Genomic DNA, 18,314 nt, shown 5'->3' with positions numbered 1-18,314 from the left:
AGCCGAGCATTTATCCACACTGTGATGGTTGCTCTACCTTGGCGGTGCCACAGCCTGGAGTCTCACCCCCAGTGGTCTGTCTCTCAGGCTGCTGCTGCACCTGTGATTGAACCCCCGGCCTGGGTAGAGTCCTTTTCTAGGTCCATATCCCAGTCATTTGCTGAGTCCATGGGGCTTTTGTCCAGGACTTTGATGAATATGCATCAGCCCCCCTCTCAGGGTGCCTCTAATACTCTTGACAGAGGACTCCTATCCTCTGACCTCCGTCCATCAGAGCTCACGGAGGATTCATCATCTGATCCCAGACCACGTCCTTCTAGAGAAGGCGCAGGGTTTCCTCCCCCTCCCCATCCCACGGCTCTGTCTCAAGAGCTGACTCTCAAGATGAGGAGGATGCCCTCACTGGGGGCTCGGAGGCTTTGTATCCCATCGATTTCTCTGAGGGTGACTCAGATCTTAGTGATTTGATTGCTTCTATTAATTCTGTGCTGGATCTCAATCCGCCAGTATCAGAGGAGCAACTCTCTTTGGCAGAAAAACATCAGTTTACCTCGCCTAAGAGAGTGAAAAGTGTGTTCTTTAACCACTCCAGTTTTCAGACCGCTGTGACCAAACCCAGGGCCTGCCCTGACAAACGCTTTCCAAAGCGTGGTTCTGATGACCGGTTTCCATTTCCACCTGAGGTGGACAAGGAGTGGTCTCACTCCCCAAAGGTAGACCCTCCGGTGTCTAGGCTCTCAGCCCGGACCGTTGTGTCGGTGGCTGACGGCACCTCACTTAAGGATTCCACTGACCGTCGGGTTGACCTTCTGGCCAAATCTGTGTATGAAGCTGCGGGGGCCGCGTTTTCCCCGACTTTTGCAGCAGTGTGGGCTCTCAAAGCCATCTCTGCTTCTCTAGAGGAGATGCATTCCCTCACCAAGGAATCTATGCCTGAGATGGTTACCTTAACTGCTCAGGCTTCAGCCTTTTCATCTTATGCCATGTCTGCCATGCTAGAGGCTGCTCACCGCACTGCGGTGGCTTCAGCTAATTCTCTTGTTATCCGCAGGATTTTGTGGCTTCGAGAGTGGAAGGCAGATGCTTCGTCCAAGAAGTTTCTTGCTGGGCTCCCTTTTGCTGGTTCACGGCTGTTTGGTGAACAGCTGGATGAAATCATTAAAGAAGCTACTGGCGGGAAGAGTACTTCCATGCCACAAACCAAGACCAGGAAACCCGCCCAGGGTGTAGGAATCAATCGAGGTTTCGTTCCTTTCGTTCCTCCAACTGGTCATCCTCTAAACCTTCCGCCTCGTCCGCTAACTCAGCCAAGGAGCAGAAATCCAACTGGCGCCCAAAAGCGCGTCCGCAGAAGACCGCAGGAGGTTCTGCCACTAAGGCAGCTTCCTCATGACTCTCTGCCCGCTCCAGCCACGTCCTTAGTCGGTGGCAGGCTCTCCCACTTTGGCGCCGCTTGGTTAAAGCAAGTCTCCGATCAGTGGGTGAGAGACATCATATCTCACGGCTACAGGATAGATTTCTCTTCCAGCCCTCCAAACAGATTTTTTTCTCTCAACTCCCCCCTGCTCCAAGGCCGCCGCCTTCTCGCAGGCCGTGGCGTCCTTGCAGGCAAACGGAGTGATTGTCCCAGTTCCAGCTCAGGAACGGTTCAGAGGTTTCTACTTAAATCTCTTCCTAGTTCCAAAAAAGGACAGTACCTTCCGGCCCATCCTGGATCTCAAGCTTCTCAAAAAGCATGTCCGGGTGCGGCATTTTCGCATGGAGTCTCTGCGATCAGTCATTGCCTCTATGACCCTAGGGGAGTTCCTGGCGTCCATCGACATCAGAGATGCCTATCTACATGTGCCAATCGCAGTGTCACATCAGCGTTGGTTACGTTTTGCGATAGGAGAGGATCATTTCCAATTCGTGGCTCTCCCCTAAGGGGATTCACCAAGGTCATGGCGGCAGTGATTGCGGTCCTGCACCTCCAGGGGTTAGCAGTGCTTCCTTATCTGGACGACCTTCTGGTCAAGGGTACATCCAGCGCAGACTGTCAGCGCAGTGTTTCGCTCACTCTCGCCACCCTAGCCCAATTCGGGTGGATTGTCAATCTTCCCAAATCCACTCTGACTCCGACCCAGAGTCTCACGTACCTAGGGATGCAGTTCGAGACTTTGCCGGCACTTGTGAAGTTGCCCTTAATCAAACAGCAGTCTCTCCGGCTAGCGGTGCGCTCTCTCCTGAGGCCCCGCGGTTATTCCCTCAGGCGCCTGATGCAGGTGCTGGGTCAAATGGTGGCTTCCATGGAGGCGGTTCCCTTTGCCCAGTTCCATCTGCGTCCTCTGCAGCTGGACATTCTCCGCTGTTGGGACAAGCGGCCTTCCTCCTTACAGAGCGGTACATCTTCACCACAGAGCTCAGGGCACTTGGACTCTGTCCGAATCAGCCCTTTCAGTCAATGTGCTGGAAACCAGAGCTGTGCTTCTAGCTCTCCTAGCGTTTCACCACCTGTTGGCGGGCAGGCACATTCGAGTCCAGTCAGACAACGTGACAGCGGTTGCCTACATCAGTCACCAAGGCGGGACACGCAGCCGCCTGGCAATGTTGGAGGTCCAACGCATTCTTCAATGGGCGGAGGACTCCAAGTCCACCATATCCACAGTCCACATCCCTGGCGTAGAAAACTGGGAGGCAGATTATCTCAGCCGTCAATCCGTGGACGGTGGCGAGTGGTCTCTGCACCCGGCAGTGTTTCAGTCAATCTGCCACAAGTGGGGCACTCCGGACGTGGACCTAATGGCATCCCGTCACAACAAGGTTCCTGTTTACGTGGCTCGCTCCCACGATCCTCAGGCCTTCGCCGCGGACGCTCTGGTTCAAGACTGGTCCCAGTTTCGTCTGTCCTACGTGTTTCCCCCTCTAGCTCTCTTGCCCAGAGTCCTGCGCAAGATCAGAATGGAGGGCCGTCGAGTCATCCTCATTGCACCGGACTGGCCCAGGCGAGCTTGGTATCCGGACCTTCTCCAACTGTCCGTGGAGATACCGTGGCATCTTCCGGACCGTCCAGACCTGCTCTCGCAAGGTCCGTTTTTCCGCCCGAATTCAGCGGCACTCAAATTGACGGCGTGGCTCTTGAGTCCTGGATTTTGTCGGCTTCTGGTATTCCTCCTGAAGTCATCTCCACTATGACTCGGGCCCGTAAGTCTTCCTCCGTCAAGATCTATCACAGGGCTTGGAAAATTTTCCTGTCCTGGTGTCGCTCTTCCGGCCATTCTCCTTGGCCATTCTCGTTGCCGACCCTTCTGTCTTTTTTACAGTCCGGTCTACAGCTAGGACTGTCCCTCAACTCTCTCAAGGGACAAGTCTCAACTCTATCAGTGCTGTTCCAGCGGCGTCTCGCCCGGCTGGCTCAGATCCGCATCTTCATGCAAGGTGCGTCTCACATCATTCCGCCTTATCGGCGGCCCTTGGATCCCTGGGGCCTTAACTTGGTCCTCACGGTATTGCAGAAACCCTTTTGAATCGTCTTTCTCAAAAGGTGGCCTTTCTAGTTGCCATAACTTCTCTCATGAGAGTCTCTGATTTGGCTGCGCTCTCCTCGGAGTCACCCTTTTTGGTTTTTCACCAAGACAAGGTAGTTCTCCGTCCGACCCCGGACTTTCTTCCTAAGGTGGTCTCTCCCTTCCACCTTAACCAGGATATTTCCTTGCCTTCCTTCTGTCCGCCCCCTGTTCATCGCTTTGAGAAAGCGCTGCATACTCTAGATCTGGTGCGTGCTCTCCGGATTTATGTGGCTCGCACCGCTGCGCTTAGGCGGTGCACCTCTTTTTGTGCTAACCACAGGGCGGCGCAAGGGTCTCTCTGCTTCTAAGCCGACCTTGGCCCGTTGGATTAGATCGACCATTTCGGACGCCTACCAGTCCCCCGCCGGGGATCAAAGCACACTCGACCAGAGCTGTCGGTGCCTCTTGGGCTTTTAGGCACCAGGCTACGGCTCAACAAGTCTGTCAGGCTGCCACTTGGACTAGCCTGCATACCTTTTCGAAGCACTACCAAGTGCATGCTCATGCTTCGGCAGATGCGAGCTTGGGCAGAAGCATCCTTCAGGCGGCTGTCGCCCACTTGTGAAGTTAGGCTCCGCCTACTTCTTAGTTTTTTCTGTTTATTCCCACCCAGGGACAGCTTTGGAACGTCCCATGGTCTGGGTCTCCCAAAGGAACGATAAAGAAAAAAAGAATTTTGTTACTTACCGTAAATTCTTTTTCTTATAGTTCCGTATTGGGAGACCCAGCTCCCTCCCTGTTGCCTGTTGGCAATTTTCTTGTTCCGTGTGTCATCACCGGCTGTTGTCATGGACAGAGTCTCCGGTTGTTCCGGTTCTTACTCGGTTCTACTTGTGGGTGGCTATTCTCCTTCAGCTTTTGCACTAAACTGGCTAGGACTGGCTACCAGGGGGTGTATAAGCTCAGAGGGAGGAGCTACACTTTTAGGTGTAGTACTTTGTGTGTCCTCCGGAGGCAGAAGCTAAACACCCATGGTCTGGGTCTCCCAATACGGAACTATAAGAAAAAAAATTTACGGTAAGTAACAAAATTCTCTTTTTTTCGGGGCGTGATGACGTGACGTATCTGCCAGCATCACCACTGAGGCCAATGATTAACTGCAGCACTGACCGATCAGATGGGAAGAGTAAGACCGGGGCCACACGGGGATCTACTGCGATCCTCGGATGACACTCTGCTCACGCTGGCAGCACAGTAGGAGCCGAGTGTCATGCAAGTGTCACTACGACTAAGGTTCGATCATGTGATCAGACCTCAGCTGCAGGAGGCGGGCCGGCTCTGAGTAGGGGTGGGCTGACGCTGCGGGGAGGGAGGGATTTATCTCCCTCTCTCCTCTGTTGCCGGCTATTGCCATTCTCGCCCTGCACTCGCATTACACCGGTGTACTGCGAGTGCAGTGCGATTATTTTTTTATTTTTTTTTTTTTTTTTTTTTTTTTTACTTGAATGGGTGCGAGAGAATCAAAACTTGCTTTACAATCGCAGCATGCTGCTGCGATTGTTTTCTCTGTCCAATTAGGGCTGAGAAAATAATCGCTCATTTGCTCTGACACACAGGCTAATATTGGTCCGATTAGAACGCAATAAAACATCGCACTCCACTCGCTCCGATTTTCATGCCGTGTGGCTTAGGCCTAAGCAGAAGCTTATGGTGCTCGATTGCTACGTTAGTTGCCATTGCCTAAGTATTGCTACATTTTACAGAAGAAAACCTCTAGGACTACTGTGGCGAAACAAAAGTCCTCTACCGCTAGTCCCTTATTGACGGTCATGTCAGATGTTGCCAGTCCAGCCAAGGGTAAAGCCGGGGTGAAGATGGCGCCTGTGCTTGCCAAAAACACCAGCGAATCCGAGAGTGATGTGAACGAAAGCAAACAGGTATCATACGGGCATGATGCAGAATATCAATGGTTTTGCCGTGGGGGTTTAAAGGGTGTCACCGCAAGCTGATTCACATCCTTGAAGGGGATGTAGTATCTTCAGTGTGTTAATCGCTTTCTTTGTGCTGAAGTTTAATCTAGTATGCTAATTGGTATCCTTGGTGCACCCTTGAAACTCCATGCACCATTCCACCTACTAGTTTTTCATCCTTGCCTGGTGATTGATAGTGCTGGCTGAGTATGTTCTGCAGACAGTGCTCGCTCCAGGGCTGTCAATCATCAATCACCAGTAAGGGAGGCGGAGACGTGCAGATATTGGGTTAATCTGCAGGTTAATAGTCACAGGGGGCAGCACCAGTGCAAGTTCAGTCACTGCTCTGTGTATGGAGAGCAGCAAATGTAACCCCCCTCCCCCCTTTGAACGGACTGACAGCCGCTCTGCATTAGAACCAGCTGTCAGTCAGTGCAGAGGGCGCACCTACAGCCGCTCTGCATTACAACCAGCTGTCAGTCAGTGCCGAGGCCGCACCTACAGCCGCTCTGCATTACAACCAGCTGTCAGTCACTGCAGAGGGCGCACTTACAGCCGCTCTGCATTACAACCAGTTGTCAGTCACTGCAGAGGGCGCACTTACAGCCGCTGCCCTCCATACACAGAGCGGCCGCCTCCGTGACTGAAACTTGAACTGCCAGGAGGATTAAAATGTATTTCCTCCCCAAAGAAGGATTCGCCGAGCAGGTTCAGAACTCTATTACCCTGCAGATTAACCCCATATCTGCAGGTTAATAGCATTTTATCTCATTACAGGTTCCTTTTATACCCTGAACAACTGTAGACCAATAGTAATGTTCTCATAAGACTTTCCATAACTAGTGTTGAGCGGACCCGCACCTCCCCCCCGGATTCCGCTCCCCATTGACATATATGGTCCCGGATTCCGGATCGGATCCAGACTTCTTTGTCAACCCGCCGCTGATCTGCCGGACCCGGATTATTGGCAGTCCGCTCAACTCTATCCATAACCTATACCTCAAACCACAGCTGAAGAAAATATAACTGATACTTCTACCTGATGTGTTTTGCATTAGTAAATACTAGCATTCACCCAAAACATAAAAACAATTAGAAACCACAGTAAAATTCCTGTTGTTCCTCTTGGAAATGTTTAAATAACTTGACAACTGTCAAGACACAGACACCAGCCGATTAACGCTCAGTCTATCAGACAGTAGAGACCCATACATGTGTGTTATTATATACCGTAATTTTTCGGCGCTCCATTGGGAGACCCAGACGATTGGGTGTATAGCTACTGCCTCCGGAGGCCACACAAAGCATTACACTAAAAAGTGTAAGGCCCCTCCCCTTCTGGCTATACACCCCCAGTGGGATCACTGGCTCACCAGTTTTCTGCTTTGTGTGAAGGAGGTCAGACATCCACGCATAGCTCCACTGTTTAGTCAGCAGCAGCTGCTGACTATGTCGGATGGAAGAAAAGTGGGCCCATATGGGGTCCCCAGCATGCTCCCTTCTCACCCCACTTGCGGTTTGTAAGGTTGAGGTACCCATTGCGGGTACGGAGGCTGGAGCCCACATGCTGTTTTCCTTCCCCATCCCCCCTCAGGGCTCTGGGTGAAGTGGGATCTTACAGGTCTCCAGGCACTGAGACCGGGCTCCATCCACAGACCCAGAGAACCTGCTGGATATGGAGCTGAGTATCGTCAGGGACAGGCCCTGCTACATTAAGGTACTCTGTGTCCCCGGGCAAGCGCGCACACACACACCAGCATTGCTGGGAGTGTTAGTGCGCCGGGGGCAACAGCGCAGAGCGCTCGTGCTATTAGTCACTACAGCTTTGCTGAGTGACTTTATGTATTGGGAACTGCCGCGCCGGCCGTTGCTGGGTGTTTTTTACACTGTGGCGCGGCTGGGACTTGTGGTGCGCCGGGGACTTCCGCGCTGGCCGTGCACATGGACGGCCGCGCTTATTACTCGAGTCCCCGGCTTTGCGGCCTAGTTTTCGTTTCGTTCCCGCCTCCAGCCCTGCCAGTCAGGGGAGAGGCGGGACGCTGTACAGACAGTCAGCGCCGAGGGCTGGAGTCTGCTTTGCATTCTCCAGCCCCCTTCACTGGACACAGTGGGACGCCAGTTTCCCGCTCTTGTCTGGGGCACGCCCACGGCCCGCCCCTCTTCACAAGACGCCGGCGGCCATTCCTGCACGCAGTCTGGGCTGGAGAAGGGAGACAAGCTCTGGGCAACCAGTTACAGGATTCGGGCGACCACACACCCGCCTTTGGGCGGGCGGTAAGCAGCACCTGAAGTGCTGACCCCACTAATGCCATTTGTACTTTATGCCTAGATGGCTAGACTACAGCAGCAAAAAGCAAGGGTGCTAAGGCACAGGCTTTCTAGGCTGCTTGTATTGCATGTGCTGAAGTGTTCATTTGTACTTTATGCTGGTATGCTATACACTGCACTGTACGGTCGCTATTCCTGGCTATATACTCCTAGATGGCTGGACAACAGCAGCAAAAAAGCAAGGGTGCTAAGGCACAGGCTTTCTATGCTGCTTGTACTGCATGTGCTGAAGTGTTCATTTGTACTTTCTGCTTGTATGCTATACATTGCACTGTACGGTCGCTATTCTTGGCTATATGCTTCTAGATGGCTAGACAACAGCAGCAAAAAAGAAAGGGTGCCAAGGCACAGGCTTTCTATGCTGCTTGTACTGCACGTGATACTGTTCCACACGGCAGGTTCCACTGTCCCCATTGTGTGCAATGCTCCCCCGTAGCATTTGGTCAGCCGGGGTCTCTGCTAGAGGTGGCTAAAGGAACCACCTGTGAACCCTGTCCAGGGACAGGGACGGAGTTGCAGTTTCGGCTGATAGGTCTGTGACTAACATCTTAGAGACTTTGCAGTCCAGACGGACCATGGGCAATGTTGATACGTTCTCATTTGGAACAAATCAGTGCTCCGGGGGGGTCCCATGCATCCCAGGGCGCAGGCTCTGACACGGACGACAGTCCCAGACAGTCTAAGCGAGCTCGCTGGGAGCGGCACTCGGCTTCATCACTGGTTAGGGTCCCAGCAGGACTCTCTGTATGATGAGGCAGACGTAGCTGATCAGGACTCTGATCCTGAGACCGCTCTCAATCCGGATACTCCGGATGGTGACGCCATAGTGAATGATCTTCTAGCGTCCATCAAGGGAATGTTGGATATTTCTCCCTCAGCTCCTCCGGTGGAGGAGTCAGCCTCACAGCAGGAGAAATCCCTTTTCAGTATCTCAAGCGTATATTGAGTACTTTTCTGGCCACTCTGACTTCAGAGAAGCAATCCGGAAACACCACACTTATCCAGATAAGCGTTCTCCAATCGTATTAAGGATACACGTTATCCTTTTTTCTCCCTGACGTGGTCAAGCGCTGGACCCAGTGTCCAAAGGTGGATTCCCCTATCTCCAGGCTTGCGGCTAGATCCATAGTTGCAGTGGAAGATGGGACTTCACTTAAAGATGCCATTGACAGACAGATGGTCCTCTAATTGAATTCTGTCTATGAAGCTATCGGCGTGTCGGTTGCTCCGGCATTCGCAGCCGTATGGACATTCCAAGCTTTTTCAGCTGGTCTTGCGCACGTGGACACTGTCACATGTACATCTGTGCCGCAGATGGCGTCCTTAACCTCGCAATGTCTGCATTGCGACTTACGCTATTAATGCTGTCCTGCACTCTACGAGCCGTACGTCAGTGGCGTCCGCCAACTCCGTGGTTTTACGCAGAGCCTTGTGGTTGAGGGAATGGAAAGCAGATTCTGCTTCCAAAAAAGTGCTTAACCAGTTTGCCGTTATCTGGTGACAGACTGTTTGGTGAGCGATTGGATGAAATCATTAAACAGTCCAAGGGTAAGGACTCTTCCTTACACCAGCCCAGATCAAACAACAAGAGGAAGGGACAGTCGAGGTTTCGGTCCTTCCCAGGCTCGGGCAGGTCCCAATTGTCCTCGTCCAAAAGGACTCAAAAAGCTCAGAGAGGCGCAGATTCCTGGCAGGCTCAATCACGCCCAAGGAAGGCAGCCGGAGGAACCGCTACCAAGGCGGTTTCCTCATGACGTTCATCTCTCTCTCTCCGCATCCGCGGTCGGTGGCAGACTCTCCCGCTTTGGCGACATTTAGCTGCCACAGGTCAAAGACCGGTGGGTGAGAGACATTTTGTCTCACGTGTACAGGATAGAGTTCTGTTCTCGTCCTCCGACTAGATTTTCAGAACTTCCTCACCTCCCGACCGAGCCGATGCTCTTCTGCAGGCAGAAGGAGTGGTAATCCCTGTTCCTCCTCAGGAACAAGATACGGTTTTTACTCCAATCTGGTTGTGGTACCAAAAAACGACGGCTCTTCCGTTCCGTTTTGGACCTAACCCTGCTCAACAAGCACGTGAAAACCAGGCGGTTCCGGATGGAATCCCTCCGCTCCGTCATTGCCTCCATATCTCAAGGAGATTTCCTAGCGTCAATAGACATCAGGATGCTTATCTCCACGTGCCGATTGCTCCAGAGCACCGGTGTTGGCTACGATTCGTTATTGAAGACGAGCATCTTCAGTTCGTAGCCCTGCCCTTCGGTCTGGCGACAGCCCCACGGCTTTTCACCAAGTTCATGGCAGCAGTGGGAGTAGTCCTGCACTCTCAGGGTCACTCTGTGATCCCTTACTTGGACGATCTACTTGTCAAGGCACCCTCTCAAGAGGCATGCCAACACAGCCTGAACGTGGCGCTGGAGACTCTCCAGAGTTTCGGGTGGATCAGAAACTTTTCAAAGTTAAATCTGACACCGACCCAATCGCTGACATATCTTGGTATGCAGCTTCACACTCTCTCAGCGATAGTGCAGCTCCCGCTGGACATACAGCGTTCACTACAGACGGGGGTGCAGTCTCTCCTTCAAGGCCAGTCACACCCCTTAAGACGCCTCATGCAGAGGCAGTCCTTTTCGCGCAGTTTCATCTACGTCCACTTCTATAGGACATTCTTCGCCAATGGGATGGGAAGTCAACGTCCCTAGACAGGAACGTACCCCTTTCTCAGACGGGCAAGGACTCTCTTCAGAGGAGTCCACCCTTCAGATCAATGTTCTGGAAATCTGGGCAGGGTATCTTGCCCTGCAAGCCTTCCAGCAGAGGCTAGAAGGCAAGCAGATCCGAATTCAGTCGGACGACTTCGCAGCGGTGGCATACATCAACCACCAAGGCGGAACACACAGTCGGCAAGCCTCCCAGGAAGTCCGGCGGATTCTGATGTGGGTGGAAGACAGAGCATACACCATATCCGCAGTTCACATCCCGGGCGTAGAAAACTGGGAAGCAGACTTCCTCAGTCGCCAGGGCATGGACGCAGGGGAATGGTCTCTGCACCCGGACGGGTCTCAAGAAATCTGTAGCCGCTGGGGGAGGCCGGACGTCGCCCTAATGGCGTCTCGGCACAACAACAAGGGCCCGATTTTCATGGCGCGGTCTCACGATCAAAGAGCTCTGGCGGCAGGCGCCTTAGTTCAGGATTGGTCGCAGTTCCAGCTACCCTATGTGTTTCCCCCTCTGACACTGTTGCCCAGAGGGCTACGCAAGATCAGCTCCGATTGCCGCCGCGCCATCCTCGTCGCCCCAGACTGGCCGAGGAGGTCGTGGTACCTGCATCTGTGGCATCTCACGGTCGGCCAACCGTGGGCACTACCAGACCGGCCAGACTTACTGTCCCAAGGGCCGTTTTTTCCATCTGAATTCTACAGCCCTGAACCTGACTGGTGGCCATTGAGTCCTGGATCCTAGCGTCTTCAGGATTATCTCAAGACGTCATTGTCACCATGAGACGGGCTAGGAAGCCGACGTCTGCAGAGATCCACCACAAGACGTGGAAGATATTCTTATCTTAGTGCTCTGCTCAGGGAGTGTCTCCCTGGACATTTGCATTGCCTACTTTTCCTTCCTTCCTGCAATCTGGTTTGGGAAAAGGTTTGTCGCTCGGCTCCCTTAACGGACGAGTCCCAGCGCTGTCTGTATTCTTTCAGAAGCGCATAGGGCGACTTCCTCAGGTACGCACGTTCCTGCAGGGGGTTTGTCACATTGTCCCTCCGTACAAGAGGCCGTTAGACCCATGGGATCTGAACAGGGTACTAATTGCTCTCCAGGAGCCGCCCTTTGAGCCTCTGAGGGATGTTTCACTTTCTCGACTTTCACAGAAAGTGGCCTTTTTGGTAGCGGTCACGTCTCTTCAGAGAGTGTCCGAGCTCGCAGCGCGGTCATCCAAAGCTCCCTTCTTGGTGTTTCACCAAGACAAGGTAGTGCTGCGCCTGATTCCGGGGTTTCTCCCTAAGGTGGTATCCCCCTTTTTCATCTCAGTCAGGATATCTCCTTACCTTCCTTTTGTCCTTATCCAGTTCATCGATATGAATTGGATTTGTATTTCTTGGATCTGATGAGAGCGCTCAGAATCTACATTTCCCGCACGACGCCCCTGCGTCGCTCGGATGCACCCTTGGTACTTGTCGCTGGTCAGCGCAAAGGGTCGCAGGCTTCCAAATCCACCCTGGCTCGATGTATCAAGGAACCAATTCTTGAAGCCTACCGTTCTGCTGGGCTTCCGGTTCCATCAGGGCTGAAGGCCCATTCTACCAGAGCCGTGGGTGCGTCCTGGACATTACGGCACCAGGCTACGGCTCAGCAGGTGTGCCAGACGGCTACCTGGGCGAGTCTGCACACCTTCACCAAGCGTTATCAGGTGCATGCCTACGCTTAGGCGGATGCCAGCCTAAGTAGAAGAGTCCTGCAGGCGGCGGTTGCCTCCATGTAGGGAAGGGCTGTTTTTACAGTCCAAACTTGAGGTATTAATTTACCCACCCAGGGACTGCTTTTGGACGTCCCAATCGTCTGGGTCTCCCAATGGAGCGCCGAAGAAGAAGGGAATTTTGTTACTTACCGTAAATTCCTTTTCTTCTAGCTCCAATTGGGAGACCCAGCACCCGCCCCTGTTCCTTCGGGATTTTTTGGTTGTTCGGGTACACATGTTTTTCATGTTGAATGGTTTCAGTTCTCCGATGTTCCTTCGGATTGAATTGTTTAACCAGTTATTGGCTTTCCTCCTTGCTTTTGCACTAAAACTGAAGCAGCCCGTGATCCACGGGGGGTGTATATGCAGAAGGGGAGGGGCCTTACACTTTTTAGTGTAATACTTTGTGTGGCCTCCGGAGGCAGTAGCTATACACCCAATCGTCTGGGTCTCCCAATTGGAGCTAGAAGAAAAGGAATTTACGGTAAGTAACAAAATTCCCTTCTTTCATGTCTCTGAAAATTGTAGATTCACATTGAAGGCATCAAAACTATGAATTAACACATGTGGAATGAAATACTTAACAAAAAAGTGTGAAACAACTGAAAATATCTTATATTCTAGGTTCTTCAAAGTAGCCACCTTTCTTTGTCGCTCCATTGGGAGACCCAGACAATTGAGTGTATAGGCTATGCCTCCGGAGGCCGCACAAAGTATTACACTAAAAGTGTAAAGCCCCTCCCCTTCTGCCTATACACCCCCCGTGCTCCCACGGGCTCCTCAGTTTTTTGCTTTGTGCGAAGGAGGCAGACATGCACGCATAGCTCCACAGATTAGTCAGCAGCAGCTGCTGACTATGTCGGATGGAAGAAAAGAGGGCCCTTAACAGGGCCCCCAGCATGCTCCCTTCTCACCCCACTCTTGTCGGCGGTGTTGTTAAGGTTGAGGTATCCATTGCGGGTACGGAGGCTGGTGCCCACATGCTGTTTTCCTTCCCCATCCCCCTTAGGGCTCTGGGTGAAGTGGGATCCTATCGGTCTCCAGGCACTGAGGCCGTGCTCCATCCACAGCTCCTGAGGACTCTGCTGGATAGGAGCCGAGTATCGTTCAGGGACATGGCCCTGCTACTTTGAGGTACTCTGTGTCCCCGTGGGGACTGCGCACAGCGACACTCCAGCATTGCTGGGTGTGCTAGTGCACCGGGGACCGCGGCGCTGACCGCGTTTGTGCCATTACACACTGCAGCATCGCTGAGTGTGTTAGTGTATGGGGACTACCGCGCTGACCGCCGCTGCCATTGTTATCACTGCGGCGCGGCTGGGACTGTTAGTGCGCCGGGGACTTCCGCGCAGACCGCGCTTATATGGCGGCCGCGCTTATAACTCGAGTCCCCGGCTTTTGGGCCTAGTCTCTTTTTTCTTCCCGCCCCCAGCCCTGTCAGTCAGGGGAAGGGCGGGACGCTGTACAGCACGGCAGCACTGAGGGCTGGAGCATGCTTTGCATACTCCACCCCCCTCACTGTGCACAGTGGGGCACCAGTTCCCGCACTTTCTGGGTCACGCCCACGGCTCCCTCCTCTCCTCAGGACGCCGGCAGCCATTCCTGTCAGCTCCTCGGACGCTGCAGAGGGGAGACAAGGGCTGGGGGACCCAGGCAGGGATTCTGGTGGCCACACAACCGCTTTAAGCGGACGGTAAGCAGCACCTCAGGTGCTGGCCCCACTTGGTGCAGAAGTGTAATTATAGTTTATATGTTTACAGGCTATACTTTACACTGTATGGTGCACGGTTGATTTCTGGCTATATACCCTGTTGTGTTGCTCAAAGGAGACAACAGCATGGCGCCCACAAGAAGCAGGGGTGCCAAAACACAGGCTTACTATGCTGCCTGCGCCGCATGTACAACCTCGCTACCGGCAGGTTCCACTGACCCTCATTGTGTGCACTGCTCGGCCCCTGTGGCACTTACTCAGCCGGAGCCTCTGCTAAGGGGGGCCCAGGGGGAACAACCAGCTAACACTGTCCAGGTGACAGGGACGGAGTTTGCAGTTTTTACTGACAGACTTTCTGAGACTATGGCTAAGATTCTAGAAGCTTTGCAGTCCAGACCGGTATCTCAGACCATGGGCACTGTGGAATCAGTGCCCCCTGGTTCCCCTCAGTTGGAACAACAATGTTCCCCCGGGGTGTCTCATAGATCCCAGGGTGAGGTCTCTAACACGGACCGCAGCCCCAGACCGCCTAAGCGAGCTCGCTGGGAAATCCCCTCGACCTCATCACATTGTTCAGGGTCTCAGAGGGATGACTCTCTGTATGATGAAGCGGAGGTAGCTGATCAGGATTCTGAGCCTGAGGCCGCTCTCAACCTTGATACTCCTGATGGTGACGCCATAGTGAATGATCTTATCGCGTCCATACATCAAATGTTGGATATTTCTCCCTCGGCTCCTCCAGCGGAGGAGTCAGCCTCTCAGCAGGAGAAATTCCGTTTCAGGTTCCCCAAGCGTACAACGAGTATGTTTCTGGATCACTCCGATTTCAGAGAGGCAGTCCAGAAACACCGAGTTTGTCCAGATAAGCGTTTTTCCAAGCGCCTTAAGGATACACGTTATCCCTTCCCCCCCCTGACGTGGTCAAGGGCTGGACTCAGTGTCCCAAGGTGGATCCTCCAATCTCCAGACTGGCGGCTAGATCCTTAGTTGCAGTTGAAGATGGGGCTTCGCTCAAGGATGCCACTGACAGACAGATGGAGCTCTGGTTGAAATCCATCTATGAAGCTATCGGCGCGTCTTGTGCTCCAGCATTCGCAGCCGTATGGGCACTCCAAGCTATCTCAGCGGGTCAAGCGCAAATTCACGCACTCACACGTACGTCTGCGCCGCAAGTGGCGTCCATAACTTCTCAAACGTCGGCATTTGCGTCCTACGCTATTAATGCTGTCCTGGACTCTGCGAGCCGTACGGCGGTTGCAGCCGACAATTCGGTGGCAATACGCAGGGCCTTGTGGCTATGGGAATGGAAGGCAGATTCGGCTTCCAAAAAGTCCTTAACCGGTTTGCCATTTTCTGGCGACCGTTTGTTTGGTGAGAGGCTGGATGAGATCATCAAACAATCCAAGGGAAAGGAAACATCCTTACCCCAGGCCAAACCAAAAATTACACCAACAGAGGTGGGGACAGTCGAGGTTTCGGTCCTTTCGGAGTGCGGGCAGGTCCCAATTCTCCTCGTACAAAAGGCCTCAGAAGGATCAGAGGAACTCCGATCCATGGCGGTCTAAGTCACGCCCTAAAAAGGCTGCTGGAGGTGCCGCTACCAAGGCGGCTTCCTCATGACTTACGGCCTCCTCACACCGCATCCTCGGTCGGTGGCAGGCTCTCCCGCTTTTCCGACATTTGGCTGCCACAGGTAAAAGACCGTTGGGTGAGAGACATCCTGTCTCACGGTTACAGGATAGAGTTCAGCTCTCGTCCTCCGACTCGATTTTTCAGAACATCTCCGCCTCCCGAGCGAGCCGATGCTCTTCTGCAGGCGCTGGGCACTCTGAAGGCAGAAGGAGTGGTGGTCCCCGTTCCTCTTCAGCAACAGGGTCACGGTTTTTACTCCAACCTGTTTGTGGTTCCAAAGAAGGACGGGTCTTTCCGTCCTGTCCTGGACCTAAAACTGCTCAACAAACACGTAAAGACCAGGCGGTTCCGGATGGAAACCCTCCGCTCCGTCATCGCCTCAATGTCCCAAGGAGATTTCCTTGCATCGATCGATATCAAAGATGCTTATCTCCACGTACCGATTGCTCCAGAGCATCAGCGCTTCCTGCGCTTCGCCATAGGAGACGAACACCTTCAGTTCGTGGCACTGCCGTTCGGCCTGGCGACAGCCCCACGGGTTTTCACCAAGGTCATGGCTGCAGTAGTGGCGGTCCTCCACTCTCAGGGTCACTCGGTGATCCCTTACTTAGACGATCTGCTGGTCAAGGCTCCCTCTCAAGAGGCATGCCAGCACAGCCTCACCGCTACTCTGGAGACTCTCCAGAGTTTCGGGTGAATCATCAATTTTCCAAAGTCACATCTGACACCGGCCCAATCGCTGACATATCTTGGCATGGAGTTTCATACCCTCTCAGCGATAGTGAAGCTTCCGCTGAACAAGCAGCGTTCACTACAGACGGGGGTGCAATCTCTCCTTCAGGGTCAGTCACACCCCTTGAGGCGCCTCATGCACTTCCTGGGGAAGATGGTGGCAGCAATGGAGGCAGTCCCTTTCGCGCAGTTTCACCTGCGTCCTCTTCAATGGGACATCCTACGCAAATGGGACAGGAAGCAGACGTCCCTCGACAGCGTCTCCCTCTCTCAGGCAACCAAAGCTTCCCTTCGGTGGTGGCTTCATCCCACTTCATTATCGAAGGGGAAATCCTTCCTACCCCCATCCTGGGCGGTGGTCACGACGGACGCGAGTCTGTCAGGGTGTGGAGCAGTTTTTCTCCACCACAGGGCTCAGGGTACGTGGACTCGGCAAGAGTCATCACTTCAGATCAATGTTCTGGAGATCAGGGCAGTGTATCTGGCCCTAAAAGCGTTCCAGCAGTGGCTAGAAGGCAAGCAGATCCGAATTCAGTCGGACAACTCCACAGCGGTGGCTTACATCAACCACCAAGGAGGAACACGCAGTCGGCAAGCCTTCCAGGAAGTCCGGCGGATTTTGATGTGGGTGGAAGCCACGGCCTCCACCATCTCCGCAGTTCACATCCCGGGCGTGGAAAACTGGGAAGCAGATTTTCTCAGTCGCCAGGGCATGGACGCAGGGGAATGGTCCCTTCACCCGGACGTGTTTCAGGAGATCTGTTGCCGCTGGGGGATGCCGGACGTCGACCTAATGGCGTCCCGGCACAACAACAAGGTCACGGCATTCATGGCACGTTCTCACGATCACAGAGCTCTGGCGGCAGACGCCTTAGTTCAGGATTGGTCGCAGTTTCAACTCCCTTATGTGTTTCCTCCGCTGGCACTGTTGCCCAGAGTGTTACGCAAGATCAGGGCCGACTGCCGCCGCGCCATCCTCGTCGCTCCAGACTGGCCGAGGAGGTCGTGGTACCCGGATCTGTGGCATCTCACGGTCGGCCAACCGTGGGCACTACCAGACCGACCAGACTTGCTGTCTCAAGGGCCGTTTTTCCATCTGAATTCTGCGGCCCTCAACCTGACTGTGTGGCCATTGAGTCCTGGATCTTAGCGTCTTCAGGATTATCTCAAGAGGTCATTGCCACTATGAGACAGGCTAGGAAACCAACGTCCGCCAAGATCTACCACAGGACGTGGAAAATATTCCTGTCGTGGTGCTCTGATCAGGGTTTTTCTCCCTGGCCATTTGCCTTGCCCACTTTTCTGTCTTTTCTTCAGTCCGGATTGGAAAAGGGTTTGTCGCTTGGCTCCCTTAAGGGACAAGTCTCTGCGCTCTCTGTGTTTTTTCAGAAGCGCTTGGCCAGACTTCCACAGGTACGCACGTTCCTGCAGGGGGTTTGTCAGATCGTCCCTCCTTACAAACGTCCGTTGGAACCCTGGGATCTGAACAGGGTGCTGATGGTTCTTCAGAAACCGCCGTTCGAGCCAATGAGGGATATTTCTCTCGCACGCCTTTCGCAGAAAGTGGTTTTCCTAGTAGCAGTCACTTCACTTCGGAGAGTGTCTGAGCTAGCAGCATTGTCATGCAAAGCCCCTTTCCTGGTGTTTCACCAGGACAAGGTGGTTCTGCGTCCGGTTCCGGAATTTCTCCTTAAGGTGGTATCCCCTTTTCATCTCAATCAGGATATCTCCTTACCATCTTTTTGCCCTCATCCAATTCACCAATGTGAAAAGGATTTGCACTTGTTAGATCTGGTGAGAGCACTCAGACTCTACATTTCTCGTACGGCGCCCCTGCGACGCTCGGATGCACTCTTTGTCCTTGTCGCTGGCCAGCGTAAAGGGTCACAGGCTTCCAAATCAACCCTGGCTCGGTGGATCAAGGAACCAATTCTCGAAGCTTACCGTTCAGCTGGGCTTCCGGTTCCCTCAGGGCTGAAGGCCCATTCTACCAGAGC

General features: G+C 53.5%; 1 protein-coding gene across 8 annotated transcripts in view; it reads left to right on the top strand.

Moving 5' to 3' along the window:
• Positions 1–18,314, top strand: part of TCOF1 (treacle ribosome biogenesis factor 1) — a 311,423-nt gene that overhangs the window by 280,573 nt on the left and 12,536 nt on the right. For 7 of the 8 annotated variants that reach the window (XM_075344358.1, XM_075344353.1, XM_075344354.1 and 4 more), the window contains one exon: positions 5,249–5,422. The exons of the other annotated variant lie outside the window; for it this stretch is intronic. In XM_075344358.1, coding sequence (XP_075200473.1) covers positions 5,249–5,422 — 174 coding nt within the window. The remainder of the gene's footprint in view (positions 1–5,248; positions 5,423–18,314) is intronic. 8 annotated transcript variants of the gene reach the window in all.

This window comes from Anomaloglossus baeobatrachus, chromosome 4 (assembly GCF_048569485.1).
Source record: "Anomaloglossus baeobatrachus isolate aAnoBae1 chromosome 4, aAnoBae1.hap1, whole genome shotgun sequence".
Classification (NCBI taxonomy): domain Eukaryota; kingdom Metazoa; phylum Chordata; class Amphibia; order Anura; family Aromobatidae; genus Anomaloglossus; species Anomaloglossus baeobatrachus.
This window is presented reverse-complemented; position numbering and strand designations above follow the sequence as displayed.